The sequence below is a fragment of the Anabrus simplex genome, chromosome 3 (assembly GCF_040414725.1).
Source record: "Anabrus simplex isolate iqAnaSimp1 chromosome 3, ASM4041472v1, whole genome shotgun sequence".
NCBI lineage: Eukaryota > Metazoa > Arthropoda > Insecta > Orthoptera > Tettigoniidae > Anabrus > Anabrus simplex.
The window spans coordinates 4389912-4409367 of NC_090267.1; the positions used below are offsets into that span (position 1 = coordinate 4389912).

The 19456-nt window shown below is 37.8% G+C and overlaps 1 protein-coding gene across 3 annotated transcripts in view; it reads left to right on the top strand.

Annotated features, from left to right (window-relative positions):
* Positions 1-19456, top strand: part of LOC136865915 (gastrula zinc finger protein XlCGF57.1-like) — a 174763-nt gene that overhangs the window by 145650 nt on the left and 9657 nt on the right. For all 3 annotated transcript variants that reach the window (XM_068226897.1, XM_068226898.1, XM_068226896.1), the window contains one exon: positions 8449-8531. In XM_068226897.1, coding sequence (XP_068082998.1) covers positions 8449-8531 — 83 coding nt within the window. The remainder of the gene's footprint in view (positions 1-8448; positions 8532-19456) is intronic.

The window sequence follows — 19456 nt, forward strand, 5'->3', positions numbered from 1 at the left end:
ATATTGTGGAGGTAATTATGGAGATGCTCACAGTGAGAAAGGCAGTGATAGTGAAAAAAGGCAGGAGGAAGTGAGTTCTGCAGGCATCAGGGAAGTTAAGGGAGACCAGAAGTGGAGAGGATCTAGTGAATGAGGTTGGGGCAGTTCAGGCAGTTGAATACACAATGTTACCAACATAGAAGTATAAAATGTGTCGTGCATATGGCCCAACAACACATATGAAAAGTCCGAATATATTATGCAGATATACGAAGAAGTACACCGTCAGATTTCAAGTTTATTAATTAATTATAACGCCTCAGCAAAAAAGTTAAGGATGAGGAACAGGGAAATTCTAGGTGTAAGACTCTTCTCTAGAAACAATAGGCAACTTGACGTTTTTGTGGTGTAGAGACCTGGCAAGTCTAGCGCTGGCGCTGATGCAGAATTATTTGATAAGATAATCAGCTATGTCAGGAATGATACAAGGTGGGACATTATTGTAGCGGGTGATCTGAACTTTAATGGAATAATTTCAATAAGTTAATTTATTGAATTTACCACCTAATCAATACAAAATGTCTTATTTTAGTTGGTTTATTTTTGCATATTAACTTAAATGGTACATGTTTCGCCTTGAATTCAGGCATCATCAGCCATTATCTTAACATAAAAATTGAAACAGGCACCTGATTTATATATACATGAAATACAACAAAAAACCTTGGAGAGACTAGAATTACAATTAACATGTAGTAAAAGAATTAAAGTTAAGTTGGTTATAAAGATATTACAATGAGTGAGTAAAATTACAATTGGTGAAAGTAATGGTGATATGACATTAGAAGGCTTCTATTGTAATTAAAAAACAAAGCAACAGTCTGTCATAAACAAGTGATAGGATTGCTAAAAATTATGTTGGCCGACCAGCGGTTACAACGAAAATGACAATGATAATCGTATTTAATAAAAATGAAGAATAAAATAATAGTGAAATATGGTCATGTGACCGTCAATGTTTGTTAACAAGAGATAAATCGAAAGTCAATGGCATATGGTGATATGGTTCAGTTTAATAAGAATACGAAGTTGAATAACTATGTTTAAATAGGGCCTTTATGGACCATCTCAATTTGTTGCAAATGCTGCAATGTTGTTAAGAATGTGTGGTTAATTGACATTCAAGTCGAAACAGAAGTGTTACAGTTGAATCTGGAAAAGGAAATAAAAAACGTGGTGTTAATTGAGTGAAAAATCTTAATGAAATGTTAAAGTGAAGATTGTGTACACTTACCATTAGACTAAGAGAGGGTAGTTTGTTACGTTATTAACTGAGCGTTATTGTCGACTGTCTGCTTCTTACTGCGAGTGTTGTAACTGTATGTTTGAGTTGGAGGTGGAACTGTTTGCGAAGGTGTGACTATGGGCTGGTTTGTAGTACTTGGAGCGGAGTTGCTATTGGCGGAAGAGAGAGAGGGAAGTGTACTGCTGCGCGTGTTGTAACGGTGAGATGCCGTTGGAGGGAGCGAAAATACAGTGGGTGTGCCTAAGGGTCTATTGGTTGCATTTGAATTAGAGGTACTGGCGGTGAGGGGAAGGGAGGGGGTTGTGCTAGTTCTAGAGGAGGTAGGGGGGCTTATTGATTTGAGGTTGAAAACTTTTAGGAATATATTGGTGAGGGGAATTGAATCTTGTAATAGACATAAAGTTTGTTCGTACAAGGGGCTTTTTTATCAATGATATCGTTTAAGTTCTTATCTTTGTTGAAATGTTGGTCGAGGAAAATGAATAAATTTTCATACTCAGTCATAAGTTTACTTTTGTTGATTCTTTTGAGGATATGAAGATCTTGTTCTATAGTGGTAAATTTATGTCCTGTGTCCCTCATGTGGTTGGCCATTGCGGAAAATTTGTTATGTTTTTGTGCATTATAATGTTCGGCGTATCTAGTGGAGAAGCTGCGGCCAGTTTGGCCAACATAAGAAAAATTACATGTGGAGCATTTTAGTCTGTATATTCCTGATCTAGAGTAACTATTGTCTGTGATGTTAATAAAGTTATGATTAAAGAATAGGTTACGATTAGTGTTTTTGTTGTATAGGCTATTTTTATATCGTGCTTCATTAGTGAATTGGATATCGGATAAATACCAAGGTTATTGAACGTGAATTTGGCGTATTTTGGTTTAACGGGTTTCAATGGGGTTAAATTTGTAGCTAATTTTATTTTGGTTTTATTGATGATATTATCAATTATATCTGTATGAGATCTGTTGAATTTAGCTATTTCTTTAATGAATTGTAATTCTTTCTTTAAATTATTAGGGGACATAGGGATTTTTAATGCCCTATATATTATACTGTGATAAGTGGCTTTTTATGTGAGTTGGGATGTAAAGAATATTTTTTTATGGTTGTCGGAGAAAAAGTGGGTTTTCTGTATATTTGGAAGTCGAACTTGTTTGATAATCGTGTGATTTTGATGTCTAGGAAATTTAAAGAGCTACTGATTTCATCTTCTTTAGTGAATTTAATGTTATTATCCAAATTGTTAAGGAATGATAATATGTTATAACTGTTGTTGATTGCTATGGTATCATCGTCACAACGAGTTCGTTGATGTTATTGATAATCTTGCTGTGTTCGAGGTTATCCAAGTATATATAGCTAATATTCCAGATAACGGGTCTCCCATCGCCAAACCTTCCTGTTTGTAAATTTTCTTATTGAAAGTGAAGTAATTGTTGTTTAAAACGAAACCAAGTAATTTTAACCACTCATCAATTTCGATTTTACTTTAATTTGCTATATTTCGATAGATTGTTCCTTATGATATTAATAATATTATTGATAGGGATATTTGTATACATGTTGGTGATATCGAAAGAACATAAAACGTGGTTTTGTTATAGATTGAATTTATTTAGGGAATTGCAAAGTTCGATCGAGTTTTTTATGGGGTTGGAGTTGTTGAGTTTGAAATGTTTTTTTTAGGAATTTATGTAGGAATTGAGAAGTTTTATAGGTAGGACTATTCATACTATTAATTATAGGTCGAATGGGGACTTCCCTTTTTATGAATTTTGGGTAATGATCATACTGTAGGTAACTTTGGGTTCATTATGGTCAATTTCTGATAATCTTGATCATTTAAAATAAAAGTAGAATTTTTGAGAAGGTTCTTTAAGTCGCGATGTATTTTGTTTGTTGGATCTTTATAAATTATAGTATAGGTTTTGTCTGATAGAAAGGTTTATGTTTTATCTATGTAATCTTGTCTGTTCGTTATTACTATGGTGTTGCCTTTGTCTGCTTTGGTTATTACTACATTACTATTATGGATTTTAGATTTTGGATTTGTTTTGAGACGTTGTAGTTGTTGTTAGATGTTATCTCATTAAACAATGTTGGGAGTTTCTTTTTTACTTCATAACGTACGTCATTTTGCTTCTCAATCGGAATTTGTTTATCAATATTAGTTTCGGTTTCAGCGATGTTAGTAATTATGTCGTCTGCTTTTTTGTGATTAGGCCAATTATATTTAATACCCTTATCCAATAGATACATCTCTTGTTTGGAGAGGGCAGTATTAGATAGATTAATAGTAGTGGAAATGTTAGTCAAATGGGAAGGGGACACTTTGTTGGTTGTGTTATGGTCGGATGTTCTGCGTTTGTTTTCTTGTAAACAAGATAATTTATGGTTTAGGATTTTCTCTTTCCTGTCTAATATGTAAAATAGTTTAAGGTCAGTGTGCCTTAAAAATGAACTCTATTCAAGTGGAGATAGTTTTTGAGAGATGGTCTGAACTTGCCAAATGTTAATTGGGAAGGGAATGCAAATGAAGGAAACATGACCAACAAATGGTGAATATGTTATTAATGAAAGGGCAGCTGAACCTGGAAATGATGGACCCAACAATATTCTAGACGTGGTACTGATAAAACCAGACGAGCTCTATAGGAAAACTGAAGTAGTACTCCACACTAAGAAAAATGAATTTGCACAAAGGATGAAACACCAACTAATTTGTAGAAGCAGAAAATAAATCTTACAGAATACTTAACATCAAGAATACCACATCCGTATGGAGGCTCATTATTCTGAACTCGCCCAACATGACTCAACAAAGAAACTGTGACATAATGGGATATAACAGATGCAGAAGTATAGTCAGTTGTACAGAAAAGCAAAACTTGTAAAGCTGCTGGTCCAGATAATATAAAAAATGAACCAATCATGGAGACCATCTGCTCATGTAAGAACTCCGAACGTTCTCTAATGCCTAGAGAAGGTCAGTGGTAAAGGTCAGAGCTCTCCTGACTTGTACAGTGGGATTGCGCTAGAATGTGCAGCCTTTAAGATGATATCCAATATAATTAGGAACAGGACCAGTTGATGGAAACCATGCCAGTGGAGCAATATGGATTCCTACCAGGGAGATCTACAGTAGAGGCAGTTTACTGTGTAGTCATGTATATTGGAGATTCAATAAGGAAACCAAAAGGGCACACTTTCCCAGTATTCATCAACTGTACAAAGGCTTTTGATAGGGAAACCCTTAACATCCTCATAGAGAAGTTCAAAGCTGCTTTAGGACCTGAAGATCATTTCTTCCAGTTAATATTGAACATCATGGAAGGGAATGTACTAAACATCAGTGATGGTCTTCTTCAGTCAAAAGACATCATACAAACGAATGGCATACTGCAAGGTGACCCACTGAGCCCCATGATGTAACTGGAGATGTGAATGATGTGGTTATATTTAGCAACAGCAAAAGCTCATTACAGGAAGTGCTTAATAGACAAGTGGAATGGTCTTAATGCTTATAAACCGGAGTAAAACAAAGGTTATGAATTTCGAGAAAGGAGGGAAAGTGTCATCAACAGATATATTTACCTGCTGAAACCAAACAATTGAAATAGTCTGATCTTTCAGATATTTAGGGGTGACTCTGCAAGTCACTAGATTCACTTTGACAAGGCACACTGGCTGTGATAAAGGCTGCAATGGAGATTCGAGATCTCAAATCCCTTTCACTGAAAACAGCAATGCCATTGCATCATATGGAGTTGAGGGAACATGGCCGTAACTTAGGACCGAACTAAAGAGCACTCTGCATCTCCGAGCAAGCAGGAACATCTTCCTTCATAGAAGACTTGATGACACGAACCCCACCTACGAAAAGGTTCCTAGATGAACGACTCCAGAAAACTGCAGAAATAGACCCAGAATTATTTAAAGTCCTGCCATGAACAACGGTGAATGGAATACAGCCAGTAGCTCTACACTGTATTTAATATTTTCACCAGGAATCCAGCAACTGTCTTTGTGAAATCTGCGGTTTGCATTGTTCAATATACCACTGTTTGACACTTCCTATTTCTCATTATGCAAGAGTATTGGCAGTGAATTCCTCCACTTTTAAATCATATGTACACATTGTTTCTAATATTACATATTAATTGAAATGACAGATGGCATAAGTGATCATGAAGCTGTCTTCATCAGTACAAAAATAAATGTGTTGGAAAAGAGTGTTGCAAATTATGACTATTATGCAATACTATATGTCTGATAAGAGAGGAATGGGGAAAATTTTAAAAAGCAATATGTTTAATGAAAAATGGTAAATAACAATGTAAACAGTCTTATGCAGTGGGTTTAAAGCAATTTTTGAGGAGTCTGAAAACAGATACGCACCTTTCAAAATGATAAACGATAGTAATGACACATTTTATTATAGTAGGGGAGAAAGAGATTAAGAAGGAAGATTAGAAGGAAATAGAATTAGGAATAGTTGCTGGAGTAAGGAGAGAGTGAAGGACCTCACTAGGGATTTAAAATAAGTGAAAAATCAACTAAGGATAAAATGATGGCAAACACAATTGGGAGCCATATTGATTTCACGGAGGAATGGAAGGACATGGATAGATACTTTAAGGCAGAAATGGGATCCAGAGAGTAGGGGAGTGTATATAGAACGACTTCCAGAAGACAGAAGTGTTCAGTCAGCAATATATATAAAATTATAGTTGGATATAAAGATAATATGCTGATAGAGGAAATTACTAATACTGGCAAAATTGGAAAATTTACCTTTGATAATGAAGCCATTTATAAAAAGGAACAAAATTTGAAAGCTTGAAAGGCAGCTGGGATTGTTGGGATTTCTGGGGTTATATTAAAAGCTGTGGGTGGGGATATAGTGCCATACCTGAAATAATTATTTAATTACAGTTTGTCTGAAGGAGCAGTACTAAATGAATGGAGAGGTGCTATATTAACCCCAGTGTAAAAGGGAAAGTGTGTCAAACATAAAGCAGATAATTAAAGGCCAGTCAGCTTGACAGGTGTTGTTTGTAAGCTCTGGGAAAGCATTCTTTCTGAGTATATTAGACACATTTGCTATATTACTAACTGATTTGATAGAAAGCAGTTTATGTTTAGGAAAGGTTATTCCATTCAAACTCAACTTTCAGGATTTCAGCATGATATAACAGATATTCTAGATTCAGGAGGTCAAATGGATTGTATTGCTATTGACGTATCCAAGGTTTTTGATACAGTAGATTGTGAGAGATTACTGATGAAAATGTGTGCTATTGGACTAGAAAAAATAGTGGTTGAATGGGTGGCTACGTTTGAGAAGTACAAGTCAGAGAATTAGTGTAGATGAAGCATTATCCTCTCCTGTAATGATTAGGAGTGGGTTGGTCCTTTATGTTTTCTTGTATATACAAATAATATGATGAAACATCTGGAATCACAAATAAGGCTATTTACGGATGATGTTATACTGTACAGAGTATTAAATGAGTAGCGGGATTGTGAGTGACTGCAGGGGACAATAGTATGAATGTAAATGGGATGAAAAGTTAAGTTGTTTCCTCTTTGTTTTAATTATTGTGTTGATGTGGTGTCAGTATCTCATGGAGAACAATGTAAATACCTCATTGGGGTAATCATATTGAGAAGGTTGTTAAGAGAGGTTACAGATCTCTTCACAGGGTTATGAGAGTATTTAGGGTTTGTAGTAGGGATATACAGGAGAGGGCTATAAGTAACCGGTAAGACCACATTTAGAGTATGGCTCCAGTGTAAGGGACGTTCATGTGGACTACTTGATACAAGAAGTGGAAAAATTTGAAAGAAAACAGGTCAATTTGTCTGGGTGATTTCCGACAAAAGTGTGGTGTTACAGAATTGGTGAAAACGTAGGCTTAGGAAGACTTGGGAGGAAGGAGACAAAATGCTCAATTATGTGGTACATTTCAAGCTGTCAGCGAAGTGATGGCATTGAATGGCTTAAGTAGAAGAATAAGTTTGCATGGAGGTTTTAAAAGATGGAACGATCATATTATGAAGATAAAGTTTGAATTCAAGAGGACAGATAGACGTTTGTCCTTCCTAAATTAACAAAAATAATTTTACTGGCTTGGATCATATTCTCCTGCCATCTGGCAGTGTCGAGGTCTCTGCTGCATATAGTAGTACATCTTATATATCATTGGTACAACTTTCACCTACACCAGGTTTCTCACACTTGGGTGGAATGCATTTCCCTGTTGAATAATTTTACCGATCTCTATGCCCAGCACCACATCCTGCATAAGTTCACTTAACTAATACTCAAGGATCTCAACAGTTTCAAGGTTTTGCTCCTTTATTTCTATAATTCCTTTCCCTTCCTTTCTCCTCTAGTCAACATCATAGTTTTACTGTTTTCCATGCTTCAGTATGTTCCTCTGTTTGCTACCATACCTCAATATCATCTCCAAATAGTATTATCTTCAGCTCCCTGGCATTATATTTGTCTTCTTCACACTGATGATACAATTATAGGTGTTACAATACTGTAGTACAATAATGCGTTTTGGGGCAGGATAGATGTTGGGTAAAATTTTTCACTGGGGAAGAAATATAATGGAAAATTTGTCTCTAGATAAATTGGTTATGAAAACTGTCTGGGAATGGTGGCAGGTAAGTTATTAACCTGGAGAGCTCAATTGGAATGACAAGCATTACATGTCTGCTTGATGATTAGAATCGTTTTTGCAATGGAAAGGATAAATGAATTGATGTCTTGTCAAGAATAGAGAGATTGGAACAGGAAAAGAAACACTTAATAGCATAAACATAATGGCTAGTCAGTGTGGAATGAGAAGGATGGTATTTTGTAAGGATGTGGAGATTGTCCTCATCCTTCAAGTTTCTCCTTTTCTGTTGTTACCCCATCTAATGTTACCCTATTCTTTTTCTTTCCCTTTCATTTTTCAGTCTATCTATTTAATTATGACTACATGTAATACATGCTCTCTTTCCTTCTATTCCTTATATTTTTACTTTGGAAGATATATTAATGATAATTTCATTGTGCACATATGAAATTTATTTTGTGAGCTGTTTATGTATATATTTTTGTTCTCCATCTCTTTACTCTACTTTCCTTATTTCTTACATTTAGCCTGCTGCAGACATTAAAGAGGAAGTATTGTCAGAACAACATCCAGTCGATCAGCTGCTCCCATATGTCAAAGAAGAAAACAAGTAAGTACATCACTAACCTAACACAATATGGAATGTATTGTTTACCTCTTCAGTGTCATGCTCAGTGATGGCTGTTTTATCTCTATGAACTGGGAATTTTTCATCAATTTAAGCCTTTCTCCACAAGGTTACATTTTAGCTGTAATATCTTAAAATAACTAGTGGATAGAATTAAGTGAAATATTCAGGAACTTTGAGAACAGGTTTAATGTCTGCAAAGATATCTCAGGTAGATCAAGATATTTCGGAAGTGGGTTTGTTATAATATCTGTGATCAACCATGGAAACATTTTTCATTCTTTCCCTCTTGCTGCAACATTCTTCATATGTTTCATTATCTGAAATGTCATGTGCAACAATTTTCTCCATAGCATTCTCAATTTTTTCCAAATATCTTTTTTTCCTTTTGTTCCACCGGTAACACACAGAGGAAAACATATTCATAAATTGTCAACTATGCATACAAATTCAACATTTTTTGATTTCAGTATGTATTGCAAACAGTACAGATATTCAGACTATCATAGTTAAGCATAGAAATCTATGAACCAAACCTTCATTAATCAGTATAATTTTTAATCAAGACTTTTTTATGACAGGCATACCCAATAGCTCGTCAACCAAGGGTAAGGCCTGAGTAGTATTCCTGAGAGTCAGAATACTATTTGCAATGGAATAGGAGAAAGCAACAGCACCTCAGACATATTTTGAGCCATTCCCCTGCTTGTGCTCAGGTGGTTAGGACTGTACTATTCACCTCTGGTTCCTATCCCGTTAAAATAGCAACTCAAACTGGGATTATGAGCAAGTTGATTAGCGCTCTGCATCACAGAACTTACACATCTCAGAATATTTTGAGCAAGTCTCTGACCTATGGAAATAATAGAGTCCCAGTACCATTGATAGGTGAGGAACTCCTTGGAAATAACTTAGTGAACAAAATGGTATATGATGGAAGCTATCAACATTAATGTTGCTTATGAAAGTAACAAAGTATAACTTGCTAAGTCAGCAAAGAGAATGCATCTGTATGTCTTAGGAATTTATGATATTTGGCTAAGGGTAGGTAATGAAGAAGATATTATATAGTTTTTTATATAGTTGTTAAAAAGGGAAGGGCAGAGTGTGGGTTAGGACTGCTGCAGGCTACATAGTTTCTGTTAGGCACTTAAAGGAGTGAGTGATGTGGGCAGATTTAGCTGTTGTATGAATTAGGATGAGAATTTTCTGAGTGTATTCACCTTGTCAGGGTGAAGAAGAGGATGATTTTGGCAAGTTTTACGAAGCATGGGTGACATTACAGTCATGGTTAACAGGCAACAGCAAGGATAGGTAGTGCTAATGGATGATTTCTATGTTTGAGTTTAAAACAGAATTGCAAAATATGAGAAGGTGATGAGTTAATTTGGAGAAGATATAGAAGCTAACAGGAGTGAAAAGCATTTGCTGGGCTTCTGTGCAAGTATGGGATAAGCAGTTATGAGTCAAGCATAAGGCTGTTCACTGCTACACTTGGGAGAGAAGGGACACCAGATCCGTACTAGACTATATCGTAAATGAATTTTAATTTTGAAATTATTCTAGGAATTTGCGGATTTTCGAGAGATTTTTGATTGAGGCCACGATATTATATGCAATCAAGTATCCCTATGACTAGGATAGAGAAATTGAAATGTCTCTGTAAAGGAATGGCAGTTGAAAATCTCCAGGATGAGGAAATTGGGCAGAATTACATGGATATGATTAGTGAAAGAATCCAAAGAAAGGCAGTGAGCAGGTTCAGGATATAGACGGAGATGGATAGAATACAGGGTTGCTGTAGTAGAAACAGCAAGGGAATGCTCAAGAGCAACTGCATTTGAAGAAGGGTAAAAGCAAACATCTTGGTTGAGTGATGATGAGAAGGCAGCTTTTACACATAATATAATGTCATAATGATTCCAAACAATGATTGACACAGACAGATGCAGATAAATGAAACAGAGGGAAGCAAATAATTTTTGAATCATAAGAAGATTTCTGTAATAACCTGGAAAGAGGCAAGGAAACCTTTCTGGACAGTAGAAAGGAATCTTAGAAAGAGACAGAAAAAGGAAATCAATAGTGTTTAGTTTAAATCAGGTGAACAATAATAAATCACAGGCAACCAATGGTCAGGTGGGAGCAATATTTTGGAAACAATATCTACATAAAAAGAAATCTTTCTGCTGATGCTGTGAATGACTGAACTCATGGAGATGAGGACAACAATTTTGGTGAAATTACATTTCACTGTGTAGAAATCATTCTAGTAGACAGCAGAAATAGATGAAATTCAACCTGAAATGGTAGAATATAGTGCAAAGGCAAGGATAAAATGGCTTCATAGAGTAATTTTAGCATGGGATATGTGTAAGGTACCATTTGATAGGACAAAGTCAGTAATTACATTTGTTGATAACCAAGGGAACAGAAAGGATTGCAACAACTAGCTGTTGGATTATGTCATTGATCATTATACCAGGCAGGATGTTCCCTGCCGTTTGGGAAGAAAGGGTGCGATCAGTATTTGAGAGTACATTGGCTGAGAAACAATGTGTTTTAGGCAATAAAAGAGCTCTTAGGATCAGATGTTCAGTGTTAACCAGGTAATTGAAAAATGCTACAAGACGAATAGACAGCTATGTTTATGTTTTGTAGATTGAGAGGAGGCATTTGACACAGTACCTAGGAAAATGTTGTTAACTATACTTGGGCCACTATGGGATTGAGGGTAGATTATTAAAAGCAACCAACCTCATTTATGTTGCCAATTGCGCTGATAGAGTTTATGACAAGGACTTGGACTTCGCATTCGAGAACATACTGTGCAGGTGGATCTCTGTTGCTGCTTCCCACCGATTTTTCCACTCTGTAGTTGGGTTGTAGCCTCTAGCAACCATGTCTAAGGCGTTACGTAAAGTTGGATGGCGTGAATGTAATCTGTTTTGGTTAATAGTTTGTAGATCTTCATGTACAGGTAGATCGGGGTTCCTTAAGATTTTATTGAATTACTTGATGAGAGCGGTGGACCTGCGTAAATCAGGTGGCATTATTCCAGATAGAAGCGGGATCCAAAGAGTTGGTGTAGATCGAATTGTGCCAGTTATTATGCGCATAGTGGAATTCAATTCACTATCAATGAGTCTTGTGTGATGACTTCATCCATACTGGAGCACAGTACTCAGCACTTGAATACACCAAGCCTAAAGCTGAAGACCGTAAAACGCTTGCTGAAGAACCCCAAGTAGTTCCACAAAGCTTGTGAATGATGTTGTTACGTGTTTTCAGTTTCTGTGCAAAGTCCAGCAGATGTTGCTTGTAGGATAGTGTTCGATCCAAAATTACTCCAAGATATTTTGGGTTCCAGTTGTGGTGAAGTATCCTGCCACAGAAACTTACATTCAATTTAGTATTTGCTAAGTGATTGTTTAAATGGAAACAAGACACCTCCGTTTTATTGGTGTTGGGCTCAAGTCTCCAGTTCCTGAAGTAAGTTTCCAAAATGGACAAATCCCTTGTTAACATCTTTTCAGTTCTCTCCAGTCCTTTGAGTTGCACAGCTAATGCTATACCATTAGTGTGGCAGAATTTCCTTGATGTAACTTCAGGAAGATCAGATATATATACCGGTATATATAAGCTGAACAGGAGTGGCGATAGGACTGAACCTTGAGGCAAACCACTTTTAAGCTTCCTCTCCTTGCTCACATTGTTCCCGATGATAACCTGAAGCCTCCTATCGCTCAACATATTGTTAGTAAGTCTTGCTATCTTTATGCATGGTATGACCCGGAGAAGTTTACAGACCCTAGTTTCCCTCCACACGGTATCAAATTGAGACAACATTAAATAGTGTGAGCCTCCCCTTTATAACCTTTTGGACTGGCCTTGAGGCCTGGAGTATTTGTTTCAATTGGCTTTTCGCTAGCATAACTTTTTTAAGTTACTGTAGACAGCGCGCCATTGTCTGGCCTTGTGTCTGGTTGCGCATAACTGCGCATGCGCCGGCCTACTACCAGAGAGACTTGCTGCTTCCTCGCGTCTGACGCGAGAGCCAGTTCGCTTGAGGCAATCATGGCAAGCGCTTGTGTAATTGTGTGTTGCGCCATGGAGTGGTGGATTACCAGAAAACCTCCTTAATTACTTCATTAACGGGGATTTTCCCTGGTGGAACCAGTCGGAGACCTCCTGCCATTTCTTCTGATCATATTTTAGCATCTATATTTCGTCTGGATACTCGGTAACAAGGTCTGATGCTGGTCGTGTTACTGCATTCTTCGTCAACAATGGCCAGGTTTGAAATTCTCACAATTTCTTCACCACCAAAGGTATGTACCAGTGTTTGAAACATTTTTAACGTCGTCCAGAAGAGGATTTTGATATTTTCGAAGATTTCAGGAAAAATAATAATAATAATAATAATAATAAAGATTTGGACTTCATCGTTAAATTGGTACCTATTAGCGTGTGTGGTATTGAAAATCTGAAAAACAGTTTCGGCAACTAATCACAGTAATGTGGAAGGTTCACAGTGAACCGAATTGGGATTTTTAGTTTAAAATTTAAATGAGTTCTTTTGGCACTTTAAATTGTAACCTTCCTTGTGAACCAAGGTACAGTCTCCAAGGTACCGGGCTTTACTTTCTTCGGCTTTCTGTTTGCTTTCCTGTGTTTTGTTTTCCAATTCGTTTGGTATGTTTTCTTCTCCCCTCCCCCTTCTGGGGTTTTTGGTGAATTAAATTTTCTCTCGCCTGTTTTCCTCCTTGTTTTTTTTGGAGGCGTTGCTTTTGTTTGGTGGTTACCTTGGCAACGGCTTGGTGTGGGGATTGTTGTCGGGTTTTAATGTTGTCTGGCGCATGGAGCCTGTGTGGATCTTGAATTATACATTTCTGAGTTGAGTGTATCGTTTTCTGTTTTTAATGTTAAATTATTAATTCTGACCACCCTTTAAGGTTGTGTTACCATTTTCTTGGCCCGGGTGGTGTGTATTTTTTACGTAAAATTCTATATGCCTTGTAAACTGTCCTTGGTGGAAACTGAACGTTTTTAATTTTGGTAATTATGAGAAGCGGCCGCGTTGAAGATCCATTTTATTGAAAACTTGTTAACTGAGTATGTTTTTTTAATTAATTAACTATCCGTGATCGATCACATTTTATTTCAAGGTAGTATTTATGTAAGGAAGTCAATTGGTTTTCCGTTGTTTTCTGATCACATTCTATTAGGTACGGAGGTCATCCTTTTCTTTTCTTTGTTGTTTTCATAAAAATTTCAATTTATTATCTGTTAAAGAGTATTTATTTACCATTAATTGTTAATTAATAATGAATTAATTTTTCTTTTAAACCATACCTGGGTATATTCTGATTTATTTTATTTATTGTTAATTACTTTTCCACCTTTCAACTTTACGTTGAATTTATTTACATTTTGGTTTTACTTCTTAAAATAAACATAGGTTTTATCAACTTAATGACTTGGTTTGTTACCTACAATTTGCCCTTCAATTAAAATTCTTTAACTTCATTTGAGTGCTGGTTTTCATTCGCCACGTTCGGTGGAGCACTGTCACCGATTTTCTTGTGTATTTACTTCCACGGCCTTAAGTCGTCTTCCTCCGCTGCTCCCGGTAAGTGTGGTAACTTCATTCTTTGTTTTTTTCTATGGTTCCTTGTTTTTTTATTGTGCTTGAACCTTTGTTGTCGTCCTTCTTGTGCTCATCATTCTCCCTCGTGTTCGCTATAACTCCCATTTTGGGGCGGACACGCTAGCAACCTTCTCACCATGGTCTCTATCTCTCTCTCTCTCTCTCTCTCTCTCGTCCTCTCTCTCTCTGTCCTTTTTCCTCTCTCTTCTACTCTCACCCTGGTGGGTAAGGTTATTCACCTCATCATCCCTAGGTCGTACCGGGGTCCTAGAGGGTGGTGAACGGTGAGAGTGGTAGCAGATCGTGGTTGTTTTGTTGTTCCACTGTTGTTCTGAACCCGATTTGAGTGGTAGCATACCTTTTGTTGTTGTTGTTGTTGCTCTGCTGCCTAATCTCTGTTGTTTCTGCCTTGTGCAGCCTAACTTTCCTCCCCTTTCTACCCTTGCTTGGTGCAGTGCTGCAGTGAATGTTGGTGGATGGAAATCAAAAACTAAGAAACTAAAAGTGTTATTGTCAATAACTATTGTAAAAGGAAATGCAAGGATCTCGTGTAATTCCCTATGTTATTTGTTTCATGTACCTGTGATTTGGAGTTCCCTGTTGCTTTCAACTGTGTTTATGCTGAGCTGTATGGACTTACCTACTTGCTGATTATGATTTTGAAACCCTATGGGTACCTGTGCTGTGTATTCTGCTTCTGCCTTGCTGTTTCAAGGTGACCTGTAAATTTTTCTTCCCTTTCCTGGCGGATTTGGTGAGTGACTGCATGTAATTAATTATTCTGGGTTGGTGGAAGTTGTAATTATTGAACAACTTGTAATGGAGTATGACTTGGTTGACTCAGGGCTACTGGTGTACTACCGCTTAGTACATGTCCTGTATTATGTGTACTGGCTGTCAACCTTATATTTTTGCTGCCTACCTGCATACTGTGGTTGCGATTTTGGTGGGAATTAATCTGGTTTTATCTTGGAGAGCTTTTCTGATCATTATGTTATGTGAAGGTTGCTCGGTTGCTTTTGGAGAGTGACATAGGGTGTCCTGGGATCATTTTATTGTGTTATCTGTTCTGGCCTTGCTTTGGGCTCCGAGACTTAGTGTTGTTATTATCATTTCTAGCATATTTCCTGTATGGTACCTCGGTGGTGTACATGCTAACCGTTTATTTGTCTTCTAAATTTAATACCTTCTTACTGCGTTAACTCTGGTGTGTGATTCTGATCTATAATTTGACCTGGCCACTAAGCATGTCCAAATATGCCTACTTATGTGTGTAAACGGTTATGTGCTGTAGTGTACGGTGATGTGTTATGCCCTTTCATGGTTTTGAACTGTGACCTGGTGTTTTGGCGTGGATGGTTGTATGTGCTTTTCATTTAATTGGGGCTGTGTGGGTAAAGTTATTTGCCCCTACTAACTTAGGGCTAACCTCTGTTGTTTCCATGCCAGTAACCGTTCTTGGCTGTTAGTATCTGATAATCTAGTGGGCAACATCTTGGTATTTTGAAACTTACTAGCCTGTAATGTTTCTGTGCTCTTTGGTTGGTTTTTAATTTGGAAATTGCTTATCCTTATTTGTCGATTATTATTTCTTTAAATTTGGTTTGAGTTACTGTTATCTGAAGTGTAGTTGGGTTTTAGTGTGCCGTTATATATGCACCCTTGTGAGATCATGTCGGGTTTATTTGTCCTGTTACTAGAGACGTGTTCCCATCCTTGTGTGGAATTTGGTATATTGAAATCTGCCTATATGATGTGCCTCAATCATTTCCGAGCTTTTGTGTGTTTGTGCTTTGGCTGAGTGCTGTGTGTTGTCGGTATGAGTGTCCTTTCATTTCATCATCCCATCCGTGAATGTGTATGTATGCCTGGTCTCGGTTTGTGGTTGGAGTTATCTTTTCTGTCAACTGTTTGTGAGGCAGTTATCAGTTATGGTTGGGCCATGTTAGCCGGTATTAGGTTGGAATAACTAGATGGCCTTGTGCCTGAGCTGTTATAGTTTTAACTGGTTTTTTCCTTCCTGATTATTGGTCGGACGTACTTAGCTATTTCTGGTGTGTCGTGAACCATCTTCCTCGTGTAACCTATCAACTAGTTGAAGTACATTTATCTGGTGTCTGGGCCGCTTCTAGTTTCCTACTCGTAACTTGTCTTGCTGTGTATTAATTAATCTGACTGACCTTTTCTGAACTACTGCTTTGGATTTCATCCTGGTGTAAACGTTACGTGGTAATTTGGTGTTTCTTATGCTTGTTAATTCTCTGCATTGTTTGTATCGTGCACTGCCGTGGTAATTATATGCCTAAAAAATGTGTTGTCAAAAATTTTGTTAACCTATTGGTACATATCTAATTCCTTTGAGTTGTGGGTTCAAGTATTCCCTACCATATCTACTTGTCGGGTCTTGTGTTGTGTTGTTGATGATCCTCTGCCTGAGGGGTGGTATATGCCCTTTTGAACCTTCATTGGGATGGCTTTGGACATATGTAAGGTGGTTGTGTTGTGACGGTACCGTGGATTATTTTTGGGGAATTATTTTGGGGTGGCATGAGAACTTCACGGCATGTTGTTGAGGATGGTTTGTGTTCCTTTAATCCCTTTGTGGAGCTGACACATGTTCGGTGTGGTTTGTCATGGTTTGGGTTATTCTTTGTGTTGTATTATTTGGTGATGTTGGCACCTTGGTATGGGCAGTGTTCGTGTCTGTCTTTGATTTACCTCCGTGTTCTGTGGATATGGCCATTTCTTCTACATGAATCTACTACTCTCAGAATTAGCTTGTTGGTTTTCAGTAATGTGTTTGTTTGGTATGCTCGGGTTCTTCTTTCCCTGTCTCCATGCATTTCCTACTGGTCTGATGTCGTCGTGTCTGTAACTTCTTCTACTGTAATGCTCATTTTAATTTTACCTGCCACTCTATGGTGTTTCATTTTTCTCAGTGGATCTCTTAGTGTCTGTTGACATTGGTGTTTGTCATCTTACCGTGCTCTGGGTTTGCTACTCTGGTATGGGACGGAGTAGTGCTCCCTTGGTCGGTACTGGAATCTTCCTGCGAGTAGATTATGGGGTCTTCTTGTAGAGTACTGCCTTCTTCATGCTACTGTGAGCATTTTCCATGGACTCGCCTCGTATTCCGCCACTTATGTTTTATTTGCTTGCTCTCCTGGTGGATAGGAGAAAGTACCTGTGGCCGTATTGCGACAGTGTGATGGGAAAGTCACGTATTTGTAGACCGGGTAATGCCGAGACCCTATTGGGTATCCGGTGGTGTACGTTGTGTGCGTCATTGCTCGATATTTTCCATTTTGGTCTTCCGATCTGAGGTTTTACTTTGCCTTTTAATTTGATTGGCTGGCCATTGTGAAATTAATTGTATTTATGGTTCTGTGTAGTAGGTTGGTTACTGATTCCAGTCTGTGTCCCTCCTGTGATTCTTCTATCCCTATTTCTGTTCCGTTATGTCCATGTCGTTTATTTGTGACTAATGATGTGTGCGGTTGCTTGGTGTTGCTTGGCTGATCTGTTGTCGATGACAGACTATTCGCGAACCCTCCATCTGGATACCTTAAGAAGTCTCCAACCGGTCCAGTCAGTCCTTCCCTTGCTCTAAACATGGTTACCCTTTTAAGCCTTGGATTTTCCATATTTGATATCCTAACACTGACTCCTTGAAGCTAGATTTATCAATTGCGTTTTGGTTGCTTGTCCTTACTCTTAATCTACTAGGTGGTGTATTTTGATGTGGGAAGTTGAACCTGTATTTGAAATTTTTTTTTTCCTAATGCTCTTGTCAGTGGATTTTGGAATCTGTTAGTGGTTGATTCTTCACTGTGTCGTAGCCCTGTATCTACTAAATTCTAAACCTTGGACTTAACCTGCTTTCATTGGAGTATGCCTGTGTAATGACCTTTGTCTAGATGAAAATCTTTCTTGACCTATGTCATATTTCATTACGTTTAGCTAGTGATGGTAAGCCGTTGTACTGTTGTGATGGTACTTGTAGGCTAGGTGTTGTTTCACTCAGAGCTTCTGATCTGAACTTCTGTGGAATATTGCTATTTGGCACTGTGGTCATGGCACCTTATGCTATGGTTGATGCTCTTGTTTTTGGGTTATTGTTTTGCGGTGATTTTAAACCAGGGTACTTGATTGTTAACCGAACCGAGTGTTGAAGTTTGAGGTCTTGCTTGGCTATGATGATGGGTGTGGTTGCTCGTTCCATTCTGGTATTGTGTATACTCCGTGTATTACTGGTGCTTACCTCGTTGACTACCTACTACTGTGTTTGAGTGGTGTACCATGGCCCTGACTCAATCAAGTGTAACAAAACTGTATTAATCAAAAATTTGCGGTTCTCTTATTTTGAAGTTTACATTCACCAATTGCGCCTTCTTTGGTCCTCCCCTGATCCCGTTGTGCGTTTCATTCCACTGTTGTCACCTTTTTGCAACTCGAAATCATGCATTTCCTTAATATCATAAGAGATTTGTAAAGGTATTCGTGCATTAAAAATTAATTTACCACCGTGCTTTAGAAAAAAAACCTGGATGCGTGGACTAATAATCATGTGGTTTTCGTTAGATTTTTGTCAGTATATCTGTGATTAGTGTGAGAGTTGCCAAACTTCAAAGGTGAACTGGGTCGTGTGTCAAAAACTATATCATTGTGAGATGCATTGAACCAAAGTGTATTGGGTGAACCTGAATACTTGGTGAACTCTAGTCATTGTGCCCTCTGTTTGATGAAAAACATTACTCTGGTGATTTTCTGAGTGCTCGGTTAACGTTTCTGGACACTGATGTTGATCGCACCCCGCCAATTATTTCTAAAAACAATGTGATATGGAACTGTGTCTTAAACTATTAACCTGGTCATGCGAACTCTAAACTAAAACTAGTTAATCTTGGCGGTCGTTTTCTGTTGGACTACTTCGCCCAAATTTAGTATATGTGTGACCACCACATCATTGATGGCATATGCATGAGATTTTGTCGTCGTTTCGGGGCGGGAGGGCTGAGACAATATTAAATAGTGTGAGCCTCCCCTTTATAACCTTTTGGACTGGCCTTGCGGCCTGGAGTATATGTGTCAATTGGCTTTTCGCTAGCATAACTTTTTTAAGTTACTGTAGACAGCGCGCCATTGTCTGGGCTTGTGTCTGGTTGCGCATAACTGCGCATGCGCCGGCCTACTACCAGAGAGACTTGCTGCTTCCTCGCGTCTGACGCGAAAGCCAGTTCGCTTGAGGCAATCATGG